This window comes from Sprattus sprattus (genome assembly GCF_963457725.1).
Source record: "Sprattus sprattus genome assembly, chromosome: 2".
Taxonomy (NCBI): domain Eukaryota; kingdom Metazoa; phylum Chordata; class Actinopteri; order Clupeiformes; family Clupeidae; genus Sprattus; species Sprattus sprattus.
The window spans coordinates 53,160,423-53,177,922 of record NC_137921.1 but is presented as its reverse complement, the minus strand read 5'-3'; the positions used below and the strand labels follow the sequence as shown (position 1 = coordinate 53,177,922).

General features: G+C 47.9%; 1 protein-coding gene across 8 annotated transcripts in view; it reads right to left on the bottom strand.

Annotated features, from left to right (window-relative positions):
* The window catches only part of palld (palladin, cytoskeletal associated protein), a 100,395-nt gene that overhangs the window by 9,130 nt on the left and 73,765 nt on the right, over positions 1-17,500 (bottom strand). For 5 of the 8 annotated variants that reach the window (XM_080832515.1, XM_080832518.1, XM_080832517.1 and 2 more), the window contains 7 exons: positions 10,414-11,130; positions 7,764-7,905; positions 6,375-6,476; positions 5,159-5,197; positions 3,399-3,620; positions 2,320-2,469; positions 1,207-1,295 (listed from right to left, as the gene is read on the bottom strand). In XM_080832515.1, the coding sequence (XP_080688641.1) occupies positions 1,207-1,295; positions 2,320-2,469; positions 3,399-3,620; positions 5,159-5,197; positions 6,375-6,476; positions 7,764-7,905; positions 10,414-11,130 (1,461 nt within the window). The remainder of the gene's footprint in view (positions 1-1,206; positions 1,296-2,319; positions 2,470-3,398; positions 3,621-5,158; positions 5,198-6,374; positions 6,477-7,763; positions 7,906-10,413; positions 11,131-17,500) is intronic. The other 3 variants (XM_080832519.1, XM_080832520.1, XM_080832521.1) reach the window with 2 other exon arrangements.

The following is a 17,500-nucleotide window of genomic DNA, read 5'->3' as shown; positions in this document are numbered from 1 at the left end:
AAAACATACCCCAGCTATGAGAGAGGAGGAGGAGAAGGAGATGATGGAGAGAGAGAGAGAGAGAGAGGGATAAAGAGAGAGAAGGGCAGATAGAGATCTTTTAAAGTGTCCCTCAAACAAAGAAGATAGAACGCCTTATCAGATCAGGGAGTTCCTCGAAAAGTATCGGGTTGCACAGAGATTGTGTGCATGTGAGTGTGGGGGTGGGTATATGTGTATGTGGTCATCGGTTTTACATGTTTACAATGTTATTCACATATACATTATTTGCTTTTAAGGTCCGTTTTTTCGATGTGTGCGTGGGTGGTGGTGGGGTGTATGTATTTCTGCCTACATTGCAGTGTTTGTGTGTGTGTGGGTAGCTGTGGGGTGTATGTATATATGTCTGCCTACATTAGTGTGTTTGTGTGTGAGTATGTGTGTAATGAAGATGTGTGCGTTATATGGCTTTATGAAAGCCTGCGTTGGAGACACACTGAAAAGCTCCAAAAACCATTAGACTCCGCCGCGAAGATCTGAAGCAACCTAACAAGTGATATCATGTTCCAGCTCACTCATACCTTCAATGAGACCTCGCCCAGTAAAAAAATAATAAGAAAAAAAACCACACACACTCACACACACACACACCAAACACACAAAGCCACACACGCATACACTCACGCCAAAGCTTGCTAAAGTTCAGGAGTGCACTGCAAATGATTTTACAACACATTTCTCTGCCAAATTGTACCAGTATGTGCCAAAGCTTGGTGCTTCTCTAAAGTACAACCATACAGGTGTCAAAGACAGGACACACCCTCACAGAACCACAAAACACCTCGCAAAACCTTAATCCCTCAACACTTTTCAAGGCTCACGATGCCAATGATTCGTGATTAAGATGCCAAACGCTTTCAATGTTTCCTTCAAATTGAAGAACACATTAGTGTAAGATCTAAGATTGGGTGAACCCAGACATCATTCAACATGGAGAGGTCCGCCCATGTGGCTTTGCCAATTCCCTTCCCATCTTTGAGGCTGATTAGTCTTAACCTGTGTGACTGAGTCTCTCAAATGAAACCTGTGTTAATGTTGGCTCGGGCTACACAGATGATGAATGAGAAGTGTTCACATTAGGGCATAGAGAACAAAGGGCCTGGATTCCTCTGGTGCCGGGGGTTTGATGTGGCCCGCCGCAGTGGAGCCGGGGCGACTTGCCCTTACCTGCGAATGTGTCCGGGTGTGGAGCGCTGGCTCCTGCCTCTCTGGTTCACCGCCTGCACCATCATCCTGCCAGTGCAGCTAATCCTTCCCTGAGAAAGAGAGGGGAGGGTGAGAGAGGGGGGGGAGGGAGGGAGAGAGGGAGAGAGAGAGAGGGAGAGAGGGAGAGAGAGAGAGTGAAAGGCAGAAACAGAGGTAGAGACAGAAACAGAGATGGAGTGAAAGAGGAACAGAAAGAGAGTGAGAGAGGGGAAGAAAGGAAGATGAGAGGGAGGTAGAGGGAGCGTGAGACAGAAAGGGAGGAAAGTAGAGATAAGGAGATGGATGGGAAAACAAGGGATACTGATCAACACCTTACATAATTTGTGTGTGTTTATGTGTGTGTGTGTGTGTGCATATTTCTACACACACACATCACCAAATATCTATTTATGAACTCCTGAAGTCTTGAACTGTTCTCAGAACCTGAGTAGTTTCCTGTCTTCTAAGGCTACTGGCTCTCCCTCTCAGGCTGGACTTATTGGACTCCTCTCACTTGGGTAGGAGTTCCAAGCACACTGCTCTCTCAAAAGTGGGTACTAACCACACCTAAGTGTGTATGTGTATGTGAGTGTGAGTGTGTTTTTCCGTGTGTGTATTAGAGCCCCACTCTACCTGAGTTGCCATGGTAAGCTTATCAGCGTATCAGTGTATGTGCATTTGCTTGTGTGTGTGTGTGTGTGTGTGTGTGTGTGTGTGTGTGTGTGTGTGTGTGTGTGTGTGTGTGTGTGTGTGTGTGTGTGTGTGTGTGTTGTGTTAGAGGACAAATGAGTACCTTGGTGACAAGGGTTTGCTAATCAGTATGTACAGTACCAGTCAAAAGTTTGGACACACCTTCTCATTTTTGGAGAAGTTTTCTACATGGTAGATAACACTTTTTTTTGTTTAGAACATCATTTCATATGTGTTCTTTCATAGTTTAAATGTCTTCAGTATAAATTTACAATGTAGAAAATAATAAAAGTAAAGAAAACACTTCTCAAAATATTAGAAGGTGTGTCCAAACCTCTGACTGGTACTGTATGTGTGTGTGAGTGTGTGTGTGTGTGTGTGTGTGTGTGAGTGTGTGTGTCTTACTGCTGGGTTGCCGGCCATGATGGTGTAGTTGCCGTCGTCGTCCAGTGAGGCCGAGGCAGTGTGTAGAGAGCAGGTGCCGTCTGCGTCACGGCTGATGCGATAATGCTCGCTCCGCTTTGAGATCTGTTTACCATCCTTGAACCAGTAGATCTACACACACACGCACACACAAACACACACACACACACACACACACACACACACACACACATCCAAATTCAACAAGAATAAACTGATAAAAACACACACATCAACACACGCACACAAGGAACTATCACTATTAGGTAACCCTCCTCGATCAGTGCAAATTACAAGCATGTTACACAACCACCCTTCGTCCCTCCTTCCCCTCTCTCTCTCTCTCTCTCTCTCTCTCTATCGCCTTTTCTCGTTCAGTTCCCTTCATTCATCATGGCCCTGTCATCACTCGTTCATCATGGAGGTTCTGGTAGCAAAGGACTGGCTTCCATATATGGCTGGGCTTTCACCACAGAGTACCCACATGTACACACACACACACACACACATACGAACACATACACAAACACACACACACACACACACACACACACACACATTTTCCTTTGGACACACATTCATGCCTAACTCATTTACTTTGTATATCTATCTCTCTATCTGTCTTTAACTCTCCCCCACCCTCTCCTACTCAGTATGTATTTCTCTGTTTCTCAATATCTCTTTTTGTCTGTCTTTCCATCCCTGCATTCTCTCTCTCTCTCTCTTTCTCTCCGTCTCATAAAACATTGTCTCCACACCATTAAAAAAAGTTGCGCTGTAAATCAGCTTTTATGCTATCTCAAAAACACACAAAACCGTTAAACCCACCAAGCTAGATTTTCAGGCCAAATGTGTGTCTCTACCAAGCTGTAACCATAACACTCTCCACATCAATGCCTAAATGACAGGCGCATAATGACAGAATGATTAAATGGCAGCAGCATGACATCATATCACACTATTTACAAAAGGCACATTGGAATTGGCTTGATTTTTCGATTAGTGATAAGCCACCCAGCTGCTCTGACTGACTCAGGAATGAGTCACTTTTGAACTCTCACCTTTGGCTTGGGGTCACCGATGACCTTGCAGGAGAAGGTGACGGGCATGCCCTCGAACACTTTGTAGTGCTTGAGCTTCTGGTCGAGGAAGGGCGCGACACACTCGCCAGGCGCGTCCTCGTCGTGTTGGACATCATCGTCAGACTCCTCCACAGGCGAGCGCTCCAGACGGAACTCGATCTCGCTTATCAGGCGCTGCTCGAAGCTGGACACCTTGTACTCCTGCAAGTAGACAGGTGAAAGGGGAAGGCAGGTGAGAGGTCAGTGAGAGGGGCCTGATGGCTGATGTAGTGTCAAAGAAAACCAACAGTCCGGAAATGGATAGGTGAGAAGTGATCTGAAAACACACACACACAAATACACACACACACACAAAGACATACACACACACAAAGACATAGACACGCAATACTCTTGTGGTGATGAAATTTGTTTCACACATATTGACTCACTCTGGCCCTTCCCTTCCCTTCCCTCTTCCACTGAATTGTCCACAAGCTCCCTCTCCTACTACAAAGAAGCTTGTTACTCCTCGAACATTCTCTTTACTTTTTCCAAATTTCTTTTCAGTCTGTTTCTGTTTTTCTGTCACTTATCCTTCCCCACTTCTCTCTCTTTCTCTCTCTCTATCTCTTCTTTGTCTCCCTCTATCCACCTCTTGCCACCCCTCTGCCTTCCTTTCCTCACAGACAGAAGGAACATCTGGAGACTGGTGTGTGCTGATGACACATCATAGAGATAATTACAGGCCTAAAACACAGCTGCAAGAATGTGTTTTTGCACACACACACACACACACACACACAGACATAGACACACACATGCATACACACACGCTCAAAATCCACATATGGCCACAGCTATTTGCAGACATTCAACACATAGCATATTTACAATCTGACAATGACGGAGCCTGCAATTCCCATAGTTCAGGTGGAAATGAACCATGTTGATTTTCGTCTGTTTCTAGATGGGGCGATACATGCGTGATCCAATACCTGATCAAAACCGCTGACAGTGACTAATCAACATTTGCAGAAAGACAGACCATTGACAGGTGAGGTGAAAAAAAGCCCAGATTACGACACTACTCAAATTATTCAAACCAGGCATAGTATCAAATCATGAATTTGATGGATTAAAAATAGCTTAGAGAGATTCAACATGCAGTAAAACAAAATGTGTTATCATCTTTTGAAATCCAATAAACTGACGCAATCCATTTACTGGGCTTTCGTTTGTGTCACCCATCAATGGCTGTTACTGAAGGTGACCCCTCTGAAAATCAACAACCCTGTATCCACTGATCGTTACCATCATTACCCCACTATAACCGCATCAGGACCGCAGATCCGCAGTACTTATCCAGAGAGACCTCATTAATGCGGTGAACTCCCCAGAAGCCCCGTGAGGATCGGATAACGTGAAACACACTCCAATCATACACTCAGTGTGGCTTTGTTGATTGGCTCAGGCAGAGAGAATAACCACACGTGGGGGACAAGGCCACAGAGACAGACAGAGAGAGCGAGAGAGAGACAGAGCGAGAGAGAGACAGAGAGAGAGAGAGACAGAGACAGAAAGGGAGTGAGACAGAGAGAGAGAGATAGAGACAGAGAGAGAGACAGACAGAGAGACAGAGAGAGAGAAAGAGAGAAAGAAAAGAGAGTTATAGAGATGTGCAGTAATGAGAGTGAGAGACAGACAGACGGACAGAGAGACAGGGAGGTGGGGTGACTTAGAAATGGGCTTTAAATAACCTTTTGAGGCACAGACTCTGACTCAGTGGAGCTGCTTTCCTGTAAGGAGATAAGAGAACAGGGATGTGTAGTCTCGGCCTGATGATGTCACATCCTGTGCTCAAATTACACACCACATGTGCAAGTGTTAATGTGTGTGTGTGTGTGTGTGTGTCTGTGTGTGTGTGTGTGTGTGTGTGTGTGTGTGTGTGTGTGTGTGTGTGTGTGTTTGTGTGTAAGTCATCAGTTACATGTGCACACATAGTCTGAGCACTTACCTGCGTGTGGGCCAAACCAGCTCATACTGACCATTTTGCCACGTCCCTATATGACCTAACATCATCTTAACCATGAAAACCACAATCAAACACTCGTATCTGACAGAACAGAGCCGTGCATCATTCACTGACAAGCTCCAAGCATCTGAGCCCGAGGCAGATGCAGCCATGCATGTCTTAAGCAGCCTACGAGAACTGCTGTTAAAGGAACACCAGGCATAACACAACGCCCTGGGCCTGTAGAATAGACTGATTATAACAAACAAAGTCTTAGACTTACTGATGGGAACCAGCGGAGGTGCCAGGAACCTTTGCATTATATAGGTGTTTCTCATGTGCTTTTCCAGCTACGCTATATAGTCACGCTGTCTGTACACTATTTGACTTATCACTGTGAGTTTAAGCACCTGGCAAAATTGGTAAATTGGACATTGTTCTTAATGATAACACAACTCTATACAGCTGAATGTATTCATAGTTGGCGACTGTGTAAAATCAATGGTGTGTTGAAAGTGTAACAGGCCAGTGGAAAAACAAGGTAGAACTATTCCACTGAGTGTCATAGTTCACCATATTAGTCTGGACTAAAAAAAAAGGCTGACTGAAAGAACAATGCAGTGAATGAAAGTCTGAACAGAACTCCTCTCTTTTCAGACATTGTTTTGTTTCTGGGAATATGTGTGAGAATGTGTGTGTGTGCGTGTGTCTGTCTGTCCATGTGTGTGTATGTGAGTGTGTCTGGGTTTATGAGTTTGTGGGCATATGTGAGAATGTGTGTATTTGAGTGAGAGAGTTTGTATGTGTGTGTGTGTGTGTGCGTGTGTGCGTGTGTGTGTGTGTGTGTGTGTGTGTGTGTGTGTGTGTGTGTGTGTGTGTGTGTGTGTGTGTGTGTGTGTGTGTGTGTGTGTGTGTGTGTGTGTGTGTACGCTTTTGGTTTGTAAGTTTGGATGTGTGTGTACCTGTGTAGCTGGCTCCTCCTCTTGCTCCTGTACATTTAAAACAGTGGCAGCGTTGTCTACTCCCAGCAGCCTGCGAGCCATCTTCTCCTCATAAGTTAACCTCTGAAAGCAGGGTTTAATGGGTCAGTGTAGGTTAGTGTGAGTTAGGCACACATGCACATACACACACACACACACACACACACACACACACACACTCACGCACTCACTCACTCACTCACTCACTCACTCACTCACTCTCTGTCTACCTGTATCTGTCTCTACCAAACATACACACATGAACACACAATCACTTTCGGCCTTTCTGTCTCTCCCACACATACCCACATAAACACACACTCACTCTCTGTCTATCTGTATCTGTCTCTACCAAACATACACGCATAAACACACACACGCTCTCTTTCTCTCTGTCTATCTGTGTGGCCCTGTGCCTTTATCTCTCACAACACACAAACGTATGCACACTCATTAACTGAAATTAGCAATAAAGTTACCATACCATACAAAAAGATGAATTTGAACTAAACACTCGACACATAATTTTACACTGTGTAACAAAATGATGAAGTTTTAAAGGCACCCAGTGCAACTTTATGTAAACATTCAATGAAAAATAAACATTCAATTTCTAGTCTTTTTTACACGTAGTAAGTTTCAATAACTCCATACCATTACATATCGACATTCAAGGAGCAAAGATGAAACGTCGTTGTGTGGTGAGAACTGATAGAAAATCGTAAACAACAACAATCGCCGGTGGGGAGAGGCCATTTTTCCATTGACTGGAATCCTGCTTTATTTATTGTAGGTAACAAAAAATAAAGAAAATGGCGGCGATTGTTGTTGTTATCGATTTTCTATCAGTTCACACCACACAACAAGATCTTATCTTTGCTCCTTGAATGTCGATATGTAATCGTATGGAGTTATTGAAACTTACTACGTGTAAAAAAGACTAGAAATTGAATGTTTATTTTTAAGCCTCGAAAGTTGCACTGGGTGCCTTTAACTGCTTACATGATTTTCATCTTACGCCATGTGTGGGTGCTCTTGAAATCAACAGTGAAGTTAAGTCTAGGGTGGTCTAACCCAAAGAACGCCAAACAAAGTCGGTGTATGTTATACCAATGCTAAGCTGAGCCATGTTGAAGTCAAACAGGCTCAGTGCTAAGCTGAGCCACGTTGAAGGCAAACAGGCTCCTTGAATCTATGAGAAGCTAAAGGATATGAAAGGGTTGTATGGTATTGGTCAAGAGAGATAGTCAGTTAATCAGTGTTAATGACATGTTACTGAACACCCTCATTCCCTAGTGAACCAAAACCACACACACTCCTATGAGTACACACCACACCCATACACAGACAAACACACACACACACACACACCTGCTGTCCATTGCTCATGCGCTCCTCTTTGAAGCGAAGTTTCCTCTCCAGGTCCTGGATAACGGCATCCTTGGACCCTTGGATCTCATTGTCTGTGGCGATGCGATTCGGTGTGTTTCTGCTTGGCTTGCGCGTGAAGGCCCTGCAAAAGGGAGAAGAGAAAGAGAGAGGGAGAGAGAGAGAGGGAGAGGGGGAGAGACAGAATGAAAAGAAGAGAGGAGAAGGGGAAAGAGAGAGGGATCGAAGAAACGAAGAGAATGAAAGAGTGAGGTGAGAAAGCACACTGATATTCCTCCACCAACCGATCCACTCGTCCTTTAGCCTAAACACCACCCGTGTCTCTGAATACTAGAGGGAGACGGTTTACTCGATAAGTATGAATACATGGGAGGAATTACTGGATGACTGCATACTTTCAGGGATGATCTCATGAGGCTCTGGTGTAATGTCATGTGTATATGTAAACTTAATTACAGGCTGCGTGTTTGTGTGAGTGTGTGTGTACGTAAGTGTGTGATATAAAGCAAGAGAGGGGAAGAAGGTGACATGGTGCTACATTTCTCTGCCCCTTAATGCCTCATGGGTACATCAGTGCTGGCTAACCCTGCAGGTGGCTTGGTTAATTCTGCTTTTAGTTTTCCATTTCCAGTGGCAGCTATCACCTTTGAGTCAGACTGCGCTGTGCTTCTGAGCATCCAATAAAACATCTGTAACTGTACGTATAGGTGCAGTCTGTCTTGTATAGCCTGTGTTGGCGATCATCTCTGATGCCCTGGTACTACATCACAGAGCCGTATTCTGAAGCTCAGCCACAGCTCCCTGCAACCCCCCCCCCCCCCCAACCCTCTCACCCCCACACTCCCCCCTCCTCCCCCAGTCGGCCAGGCGGGGGTTGCTCGTCTGTCACCCAGCCACCACAGAGCAAATGTTTGCCTGTCCCTCAGAAATCCTGTGTAAATACACCCTGTGCACCAGCCACATCGCCTACACACAGCCAGACACACACACACCGAGAACACACATAAATACATATGGCGCACTCACGCACAGACTAGGCCCCTTTGCTACTAATCCTATGGTATATTGATGTGTATAATTTTGCTTGTGCCTCCATGAACCGAGAATAAACAGAGACACTCAAGCTTGCTCAAAAACAAGGAAGGATGCTCTTGATCTCAGTGAGGAGGGCATGCATAGGTATAGACAGGGCCTATACGTTCATAGCACACAGAGATGTGTGTGTTTGTGTCTCAGCTCATGTGTGTGTTTCTCTCCTTCCTTCCTTATCGGCTGTGGAATTCTGCACTGCTTCTCTTCATCACGCTCCCCCTCGGCTTGGAATGCCAGAAGGGCAGAGAGAGATAGAGAGAAAGAGAGAAGGAGAGAGAGAGAGAGAGGGATGGGCAGAGAGAGAGGGAGCGATAGAGGGCAGGGAGAGGTGGAGGAGAACGATCGATGGCCTTGAAGGGGCATGTGTGTATCCCTACCTCTCTCTCATTCTCCCCCTCTCTCTATTCTCTTTCTCTCTTACTCGGTCGTTCCCCATCCTTCTCTGTGCAAGAGTGTGTGCTTTCTATTGGCTCTTCATCATGAAGAACAGAGCCAGGATTTTCTCCAGTGTTCTAAAGATCGCTATCGCCAATCTAAGCACCCGAAGCTGACATAAAATCATGTGATCCTTCAGTGTTTAATCTGCTGGGCCAGGAGTGGAATGAAATATTCGGGATGATTATTTGTCCAAATGCAAGACGATTACAATTTTCTGTGTGTGTGTGTGTGTGTGTGTGTGTGTGTGTGTGTGTGTGTGTGTGTGTGTGTGTGTGTGTATGTCTGTGTGTGTGTGTGTGTGTTTGTGTTTGGAGGTTGCATTGCCATGTATCTATTTATGAGTACTTATCTGCATCTGTGTGTGTGCATGATCATGTTGCCTTAAGCCTTCAAAAATCTGACCCTAAATGTTTATTTGTCTTCACTGTGGTCCATGGTTTCATACAAACGCTGCGTTTGACGTGATAATTGAAAAGGAACAGTGTACAGCATTCAGATGATGCTTTGTTTTGAACACACTCTCACACACACCCACACACACACACGCACACACACACACACACACACACACACACACACACACACAGCTCTCTCTCTCTCTCTCTCAGGGCCCGGTCCTGAAGCGCACTTTGGAGTTTTCCCTTCCATAAACATGCCTGGTAAGAATGTAAACATGTCATCTTCCACACAGAGCCAGAGCGGCAGCTGCACCAGAGGCCCAGGGTGCCTGAAGGCCGGAGGGCGGAGGCTAGAGGGTGGAGGCTCTAAACGGCCTCTTATAATTTCACTCTCTAAGCACAGTTTACTATCAGAGAGGATTACAAAGTCCAGTCAATACTGGAAAAAAGATGAGGAGGTAACACGGCTGCACTCCAAGCATGGGGGTTGTTTGGTATGTAAATCTGACTGAAAGTGTCCTGAATTACATTAGCTGGGTCTTTACTAACCTTATAAGGACACAGTGATAGGCAAGAAACTCGTTAGTGAACAAGTGAACAAACTTACGCTTGAGTTAAGAAATATTCCAGGTCACGAGGTGTCTAGTATTGAGACATAAAAGTCTATAAAACTTAATGCAAAGCAATGGATTTTGGGTACTCACACTACGCCATTGCCTTTGGGCAGACCCATGGAGTTGATGGGCGGGGTGGAGGGTGTGGTGGGCAGGACAGACACCAGGAAGTTGGCGGGCGACTGCGGGGTGGAGGTGAAGGGGGAGGACCTGTCTGAGTAGGTGGGGCTGGCGGAGATGGGCGGAGGAGGCGGCGGTGGCGGCGGGGGGAAGTCCTGCGCGCCCGAAGGCGAGGACACACTGCTGCCGCCGCTGCTGCTCAGGAAGGGCGGAGGCGGCGGGGGGAAGGACGGTGAGGTGGGAGACTCCACGCTCCCTGCTTTGGCCAGGCCCGGCGGCTGGAAGGGGGGTAGCGCCACGCGGCCGAAGGGCTTGTGGGAGCTGGGCGGCGAGAGCGGAGAAGGCAGGCTGGAGCCCGAGGAGTTGGAGGACTGCGTGGCGTAGCCCCCCAGGGGACCCCCGCCGCCGCCGCCACTGCTGCTGCCCCCAGGGCTCTGGGCGGCGATGAACTGCTTGGGCCGGGCGTAGTTAAACGTGCTGGTCTGCATGGCGTTGACCTCCAGCTCCTGGAAGGAGGGAGGAGGAGGGAGAGGAGGAGAAGGAGGCGGTCTTTCCTGCGACTGCTGTGGCAGCTGTGGCTCCAGAGGGGGCGGCGGGACTTCCTGTTCCAGCTGCTGCTGCCAATTGGCTGCTTCTTGCTGCTCCAATAAGATCTGTTCACGAAGCTGCTTCAGCTGCTCTGCGTTTCTGTAGAGATAAAGACAACAACAAACAAATAAGGCAAAGAACGATTAAGACTCCGCTTATCAACTGTAGCTTCATCACAGGCTACAAATAACACTCTGGCACTCTCTTTGCCATCTTTAATTTGCACGGACTGACAGTGATTGACATGTATCATTGAACCCGGTGTTAATCATTTTCTCCTTCCTTTCTGCACACACAACCTTTTCATCTCAAACACTCCCTCAAGTGCGTCTCCAAATTCCTCTCCTCTTTCTAATTACGTGACATCAGAAAAAAGAAGACGCAGTCCCTGAGTCATGCCGAGAGCTCAGTAGCTGTGGAGAGGAGATGATGTCCCAAACAGCCCGGTGTCTAACTCACATCCCCCCGCGGGTCGGCTCTTCCCGCAAGCCTGCAATCAGCACATACCTCGCCTGCCCCGCTAACACTCCACATCCTGTGGCAGGGAGAGCGCACTGCCACTGCAGACAACAGATAACACCACAGAGAGAGAGAGAGGGAGAGAGAAAGAGAGATGGAGAGAGGGAGAGACGGAAGATCGGCGGTTTCTGTCCAGAAAACATGCTGTTCTCCCACCCAACCTCCCCCCAACATACACACACACACATACTCTATCTCTCCTTCACTCACACACAAATGCTTCACTGAAAGCTCCCATTCAACTAGCACCTTATTTGGGTTTGGGATGCTGTGCTTTTGGCTCCAGCGAGGTTCCTGGAGAGAGTTGCCGTGACACTGACTAAGGCGTCCTGGGTGTGTTATTTGGGAGTGTGGGAGTGAGTGTTGAGCCGCACACAGAGGCTGGAGTGACAGGCCTCAACAGGCCTGCCTCCGCCAGCAGCTAGCCCAGGGTCCACTGCCCTCTCTCTGCTTCCAGGTTGGGGGGTCGAGGTGCAGTGAGCTCATGGACACTATGGCACATGTGGCTGTGATTTTTTGTGTGTGTGCATTGTGTCTGGGCGTTTGCCTATCTGTGTGTATGTGCGTGTGTGTATCCAAGAGCTTATCTATCAGTGTGTGTGTGGGTGTGTTTGTGTGTGTGTGTGTGTATGTCAACCTTGCCAGAGACCGCCTCAGGAGAGGAAATAGTTGCACTGGCTGTCGATGGCTGGCGGGTAGAGGAGGGACTGATACACTATCAGGGAGGCCCCTTAAACGTGTTTAAAACCTCGAACTGTCAACATCACATCAAACAACAGAAAGAAGGCCCAGACGAGCGGCAGAGAGGAAGGGAGAGAAAAAGAGAGCGAGAGAGGGAGAGAGAGAGAGAGAGAGAGAGAGAGAGAGAGAGAGAGAGAGAGAGAGAGAGAGGGAGGTCTGCGTTTCCACCCAAGCCCACTTCCCCTTGATATGGATGGACTTTGGGGAAGAAAGAAAGAGAGAATGAGAGAGAGAGAGGTTGGTGGGTGGGTGAGTGGGTGGATGGATGGGTGGATGGGTGGATGCATGGGTGGGGATACTTGGCAGTGCACTGACCCCTGAGAGAGAGCTTTCACAAGGGCAGCGTCAGGGGCTGCTGGGGTCGCTGGCTCTCAGCTCGAGTGGGCTGCATTCACTTCACATGACGCAAAAACTCAGACCACCAGTGCGGCCACAGACTGAAGCCCTCCCGTGCTAAAACCCCACTCGTGATGGATGAGCCTCGCTGAAATAGTGAGCTCTAACCAGCTCTTAACTTTAAACACCACCTCCATTACACCACTTGGCTAAAGTTAGGACAATCTGATTTTAACCAGACAGACTTACAAGTACAAGGTACTGTGGTGAAAGTAAGACACAAACAGAAAAGGAGCTGATGATAACATAATTGAGGATGCAGTCGTGACAAGAAATGCAATTAAATCTCGGGAATGTCCCAGCGGTTTTGGGTCCAAGCTGGCCTCTTCCCGCCGACCAAAACCACAGAAACCCGTGTCCGTAAAAGCGATAGGAGGAAAATTCACTGGGGTGGGGCTTTCCTCACAGACTATTAATCACTTCCTATTAAAAGGACAGAATTACACAACTCAGCACGGGCGGTCCAGGAGGCCCACGGCCCTCTCTCTGGAGACCCAGTGTGGAGCCAACGGACAGCAGTTTCCAATAGGGCCCTCGATTCAGCATTCCAGATTGGTAACTAGAACCCTGTTTGGCTCTGCAGCACTTGCTTGCGATCTCCCACACTGTTGGTGTGTGTAGCTGAACATGCTGAGTTTGAGTTTGCGTGGGCGGTGGATGGTGATGAAGTATTGTGTTTTGTCACTGAACGATGGCTGACCGCCGAGGTCGTCCTCCGCTTCCTCCGGGCGGGCGGGCGGGCGGGCGGGCGTGAGCAAAACGAGCGACTCCTGCCGAGATCACGTCCACACGGGGCGTAACCATGAAAATGACATTATGTTTACGCAGTATGAGGGGAGAGTCTTGAGGATGTGTGTGTGTGTGTGTGTCTGTATGTGTGTGTGTGTATGTGTATGTGTGTGTGTGTGTGTGTGTGTGTGTGTGTGTGTGTGTGTGTGTGTGTGTGTGTGTGTATGTGTGTGGTGTGTGTGTGTGTGTTGTGTGTGTGTGTGTGTGTGTGTGTGTGTGTGTGTGTGTGTGTGTGTGTGTGTGTGTGTATGTGAAAGAGAGAAAGAGAAGGAGGGAGGGAGAGAGAATGTTTCTGAATATAAGCAAGAGTTTGTGTCCATGAGAAACTAGATCTCTCTTTCACATCTTGCTCCCCAACCACCCCCACCTCCACCCCAACCCCGACTCCTCTCCCTCTGGTCAGGGTGAAATTTATGAAGTAAATGTTCCAGTCTTGTGTACGCACCAAGTTATATTCCCAGCCCCTCCGCCCCCCTGTCTGGTCAACTCAAATATTAGGGGACAGCTTTTATGCGTGCCAGAGGGCTCGTAAAATGCATTTCGGAACCTCAGGATTTCGAGGCCCGCAAAATCAAATTCCAGAGAGCTATCTTTCAGACAGGGAGGGACTGTGGAAGACGTGGAGTTTAGGGGAATGTTCTGGGGCAGGTGTAATACCCTTCTGTAATGACTTCTGAGAAAAGGATAATGGTAGAAAAACACCCTCACACCTATTGTGTTGCTTCATATGAACCAGCCCTAGATATGTGGGAAAGAGACGCTGGCTTTCATTTTGTGCGAACAGCGCACTTTGATGCATGGCGTAATTCATCCGTACTGAAAGGGTACATTTGATTCCCGTCAGCGCAGCAACCTGTTCAGCAGGCCACTCAGTGGCAGACGCAGCCGCAGCCGCAGACGCAGACGCAGCCGCAGACGCAGACGCAGACGCAGACGCAGACGCACAGCACAGCACAGGTGACCTACATGTGTCAGAGTTTAAAGAATGATCACAGGAGGGCAATACAGCAGATCTAAAAAGAAAAAGACTACAAAGGTGTGAGCTGCGTCTGTTCCATCAGGTTCCATCGTCAGTTCTCGCCGTCTTCTTGGCGTATAGGAGGAGGCAGCGAGGACAGCCTGTGGGCTCTTTGTCAGGAGGAACAGCGAGAGCCGCGCTCCGCGAGGGGCCGGGGAGGGAAACGCCTGCTGGCTCTGTCAGTGGGGCTCCACTTGCCGTCAGCTTGGCCCTAATTGTCTCCAGATGCTGACTAATGAGACCGTTTTCTCTCTCTTTCCCACTCTCTCTCTCCCTCCCTCTCGCTTTCTCTATTTCTCTTGCTCTCTCACTTGCAGTTTTAAAATCAGACCGGGGGAAACCCTTGCAGTCCCCCTCCCAGTATATGATACAACTGATAACACATGAATGTTCCCAGTGGAAAAAAAGCTCCCCCCATATCAGGACTGTGTCGGACATAGTTCTCTCTGACACATGCATCTTTAACGTACAAAGAAATATATGACATGTCCTATGGGGGAATTAACAGGATAGAGAGACTTTAGGATAGAAAAAAGTTCATGACAGGAAGCTTAGGGAACCAGGAACCCTTTCAAAAGATGGCACGTCATGTCTACCGCTCTGCTATATTCTAGAAGGTTCTTTGTTTGTCGAGGCTCTTTTGCTTCTCTTCCTCTGCCTCTGTTCTCCCTTTCATTATTCCTGCTATGTCCGACATGCGAGTATGCACCAAAAGCCAGCTTTTACAGGAATAGTTTGGCAGCCGTTGAAAGCGCAGCGGAGAGTCAGCCCTCTGTGGCACTTTCTTGCCTTTTTTGGCTGTGCTCTCCTCACAGCGCGCGCCGGTGGAAGCACTTTTACCAGCGGTGTACAGAGAAGCTGCAGGGGACTCTCCCTCCCTCCCTCCCTCCCTCCCTCCCTTTCTGTCACTCTCTCCACCTCTCTCTGTTTCTCTCATTCCCTCTATATCTCGTCCTTTCTCTCATCTTCTCTGTTCCTCTTTCTCACTCCCTGTTTCTCCTTCTGTCAGTCGTTTACCAGGGGTGTGCGCTGGAGCTGCGGAGGACTCTCCCTCTCCCTCTCTGTCACTCTCTCTCCCTCTCTCTGTCTCTCCTTTTTTCACTCCCTGCCACCCCTTCAATCTCTCTCTCCCCTTCCTGCTCCCCTCTTCTCACACTCTCTGTTCTCTCGGCCTCCTCCTGTCAGTTGTGTCCATACCTCGTTTACTGCCCGTGCATGTCAGGAGTTACGAGAAGCCCCCTAAAACATTTCGCCTCTCTGCCCGGTTCTTTGCCTTCTTCCTACCCCCCTCTCCCCCTCTCCCCGAGCCCCCCCCCCTCACACACACCTTTTTAATATCCCACTCTAATGATTTCCAGCCTGTGAGGAATATTGAATTGTAATATTGCACAGTGCCCCTCTTTCTAAAAATAACCCCAGCCGTTTTCCTCCACTGCATCTCCTTGGCCTCAGGAATCTGCGGTGAGAGAGCAACCGGCGGTGGGTGGACCAGACCCTAACCGGCTGCCGTGCCGCGGGCGTGACATCATCACCTCGCCGTATAAGGTGCTCTTTTTCTCCGGGCTTCTCCAGAATCCAAACAAACAGCCCTATTCACCAAAGGAACTGAGGCCAGTTTTTCCGTCTCTTAAAATAGATCCATTTGTTATTCAGCTTAATGCACGACACAAGGCCAATCAGAATCCCCACTGTTTGATTGGGAGAAAAAAGAAGCAGTTCTCCTCTGGAAGGGGGCTGACCACACTGGATGGTGTCAGCATTGATGAGTGTTCCACACGGCCTTGGCATGTCTGGGAGGCCCTTCACACAGCCAGGGGCGTCAGACCCATTTCACAGTCTTCCGTGAAGGGGTTAGACGGTGTCATGTCAGACTGTCTGCCTGAGACACCTCCAAGTTTTACGAGCAACGGGGAAGAGAGGGCCACCCAACGTCTATCCCCTACCATTTTCTACCCTTTTTCTTTTTTTCCGCCCCCACTCCCTTCCTCCATTGCTTTCCTTTTTGTCTTTGTCATTGGTGTTCATCTTTGTACCAGCATATAAAAAGAGATAATTTATTATCTCTGTAGTACAGAAGCGTAAGAGAGACAGAAAGTGAGGGGAGAGACAGGATGTAAGACAGAAACTTGGCCCAAGTAAATATTTTAATCTTAAATCTGTCCACACCGAGCGTTACTGGTATTTGGTTGGACGACAGGGTCAGTCTCTAATCCTGATGTTGACACACCAGTAACAGCTTCGGTGACAAATATGCTGCGGACACACTCGCATCTGTGTGAGATCCTCGAATCTGAAAGTGTGAAAAGGTCTCCAGAGACGTATCACAACAAACACACAACAACTATACATACACACAAACACACACACTCACTTCCAAACATGTCAGGTTTAAGTGGAGTAGGGCATTAGGTGAAAGTTTCGGGGACTGCTAATCGGTTCAACAAGTCTTAAGTCTGATTCCAGCTCTCTGAGTCCTTTTTTCTCTGCCTCCCTCTTTCTTTCTTTCCTCTATATCTCTTCCCCTTTTCTTTTCTCTTCCTCCTCCTCTTTTTCCTTCTCAGGCTTGTGGTGCACTGAGGCCAAGCCTGGAGAGAGCAGGCTTGCTGTCGCCATGCCAACCGTGCAGTGTTGTTCTCTTGAGCGCAGCGCCAACTGGCCCACAGAGTTTGAGAGTCTTTGAGTTTCAGTTGGAGAAAAAAAAAATACTTCCCCGGCCCAAACTGTACACTTCCACATCAGCAACATATCCCCTCTTTTATTTTTTTCTCTTTCATCCTTTTTCCTCTCTTGGACTGCTTTCCTTTTTCTGTTCTTATGAATCCTTTTTCTCTCGTGTTTCTTCTTGCTCTCTCCCCATTTCAGAACAGAGAACGGACATGGAAAAAAAGGGCAAGGTGTTTCTTTAACTTGAACTTGGAGATCATTTGCAGCCATTTCACTCTTTCAAACACACACTCAAGCAAATATACAAATGCACACAAATGTTCTCTAATGCAATCACACACA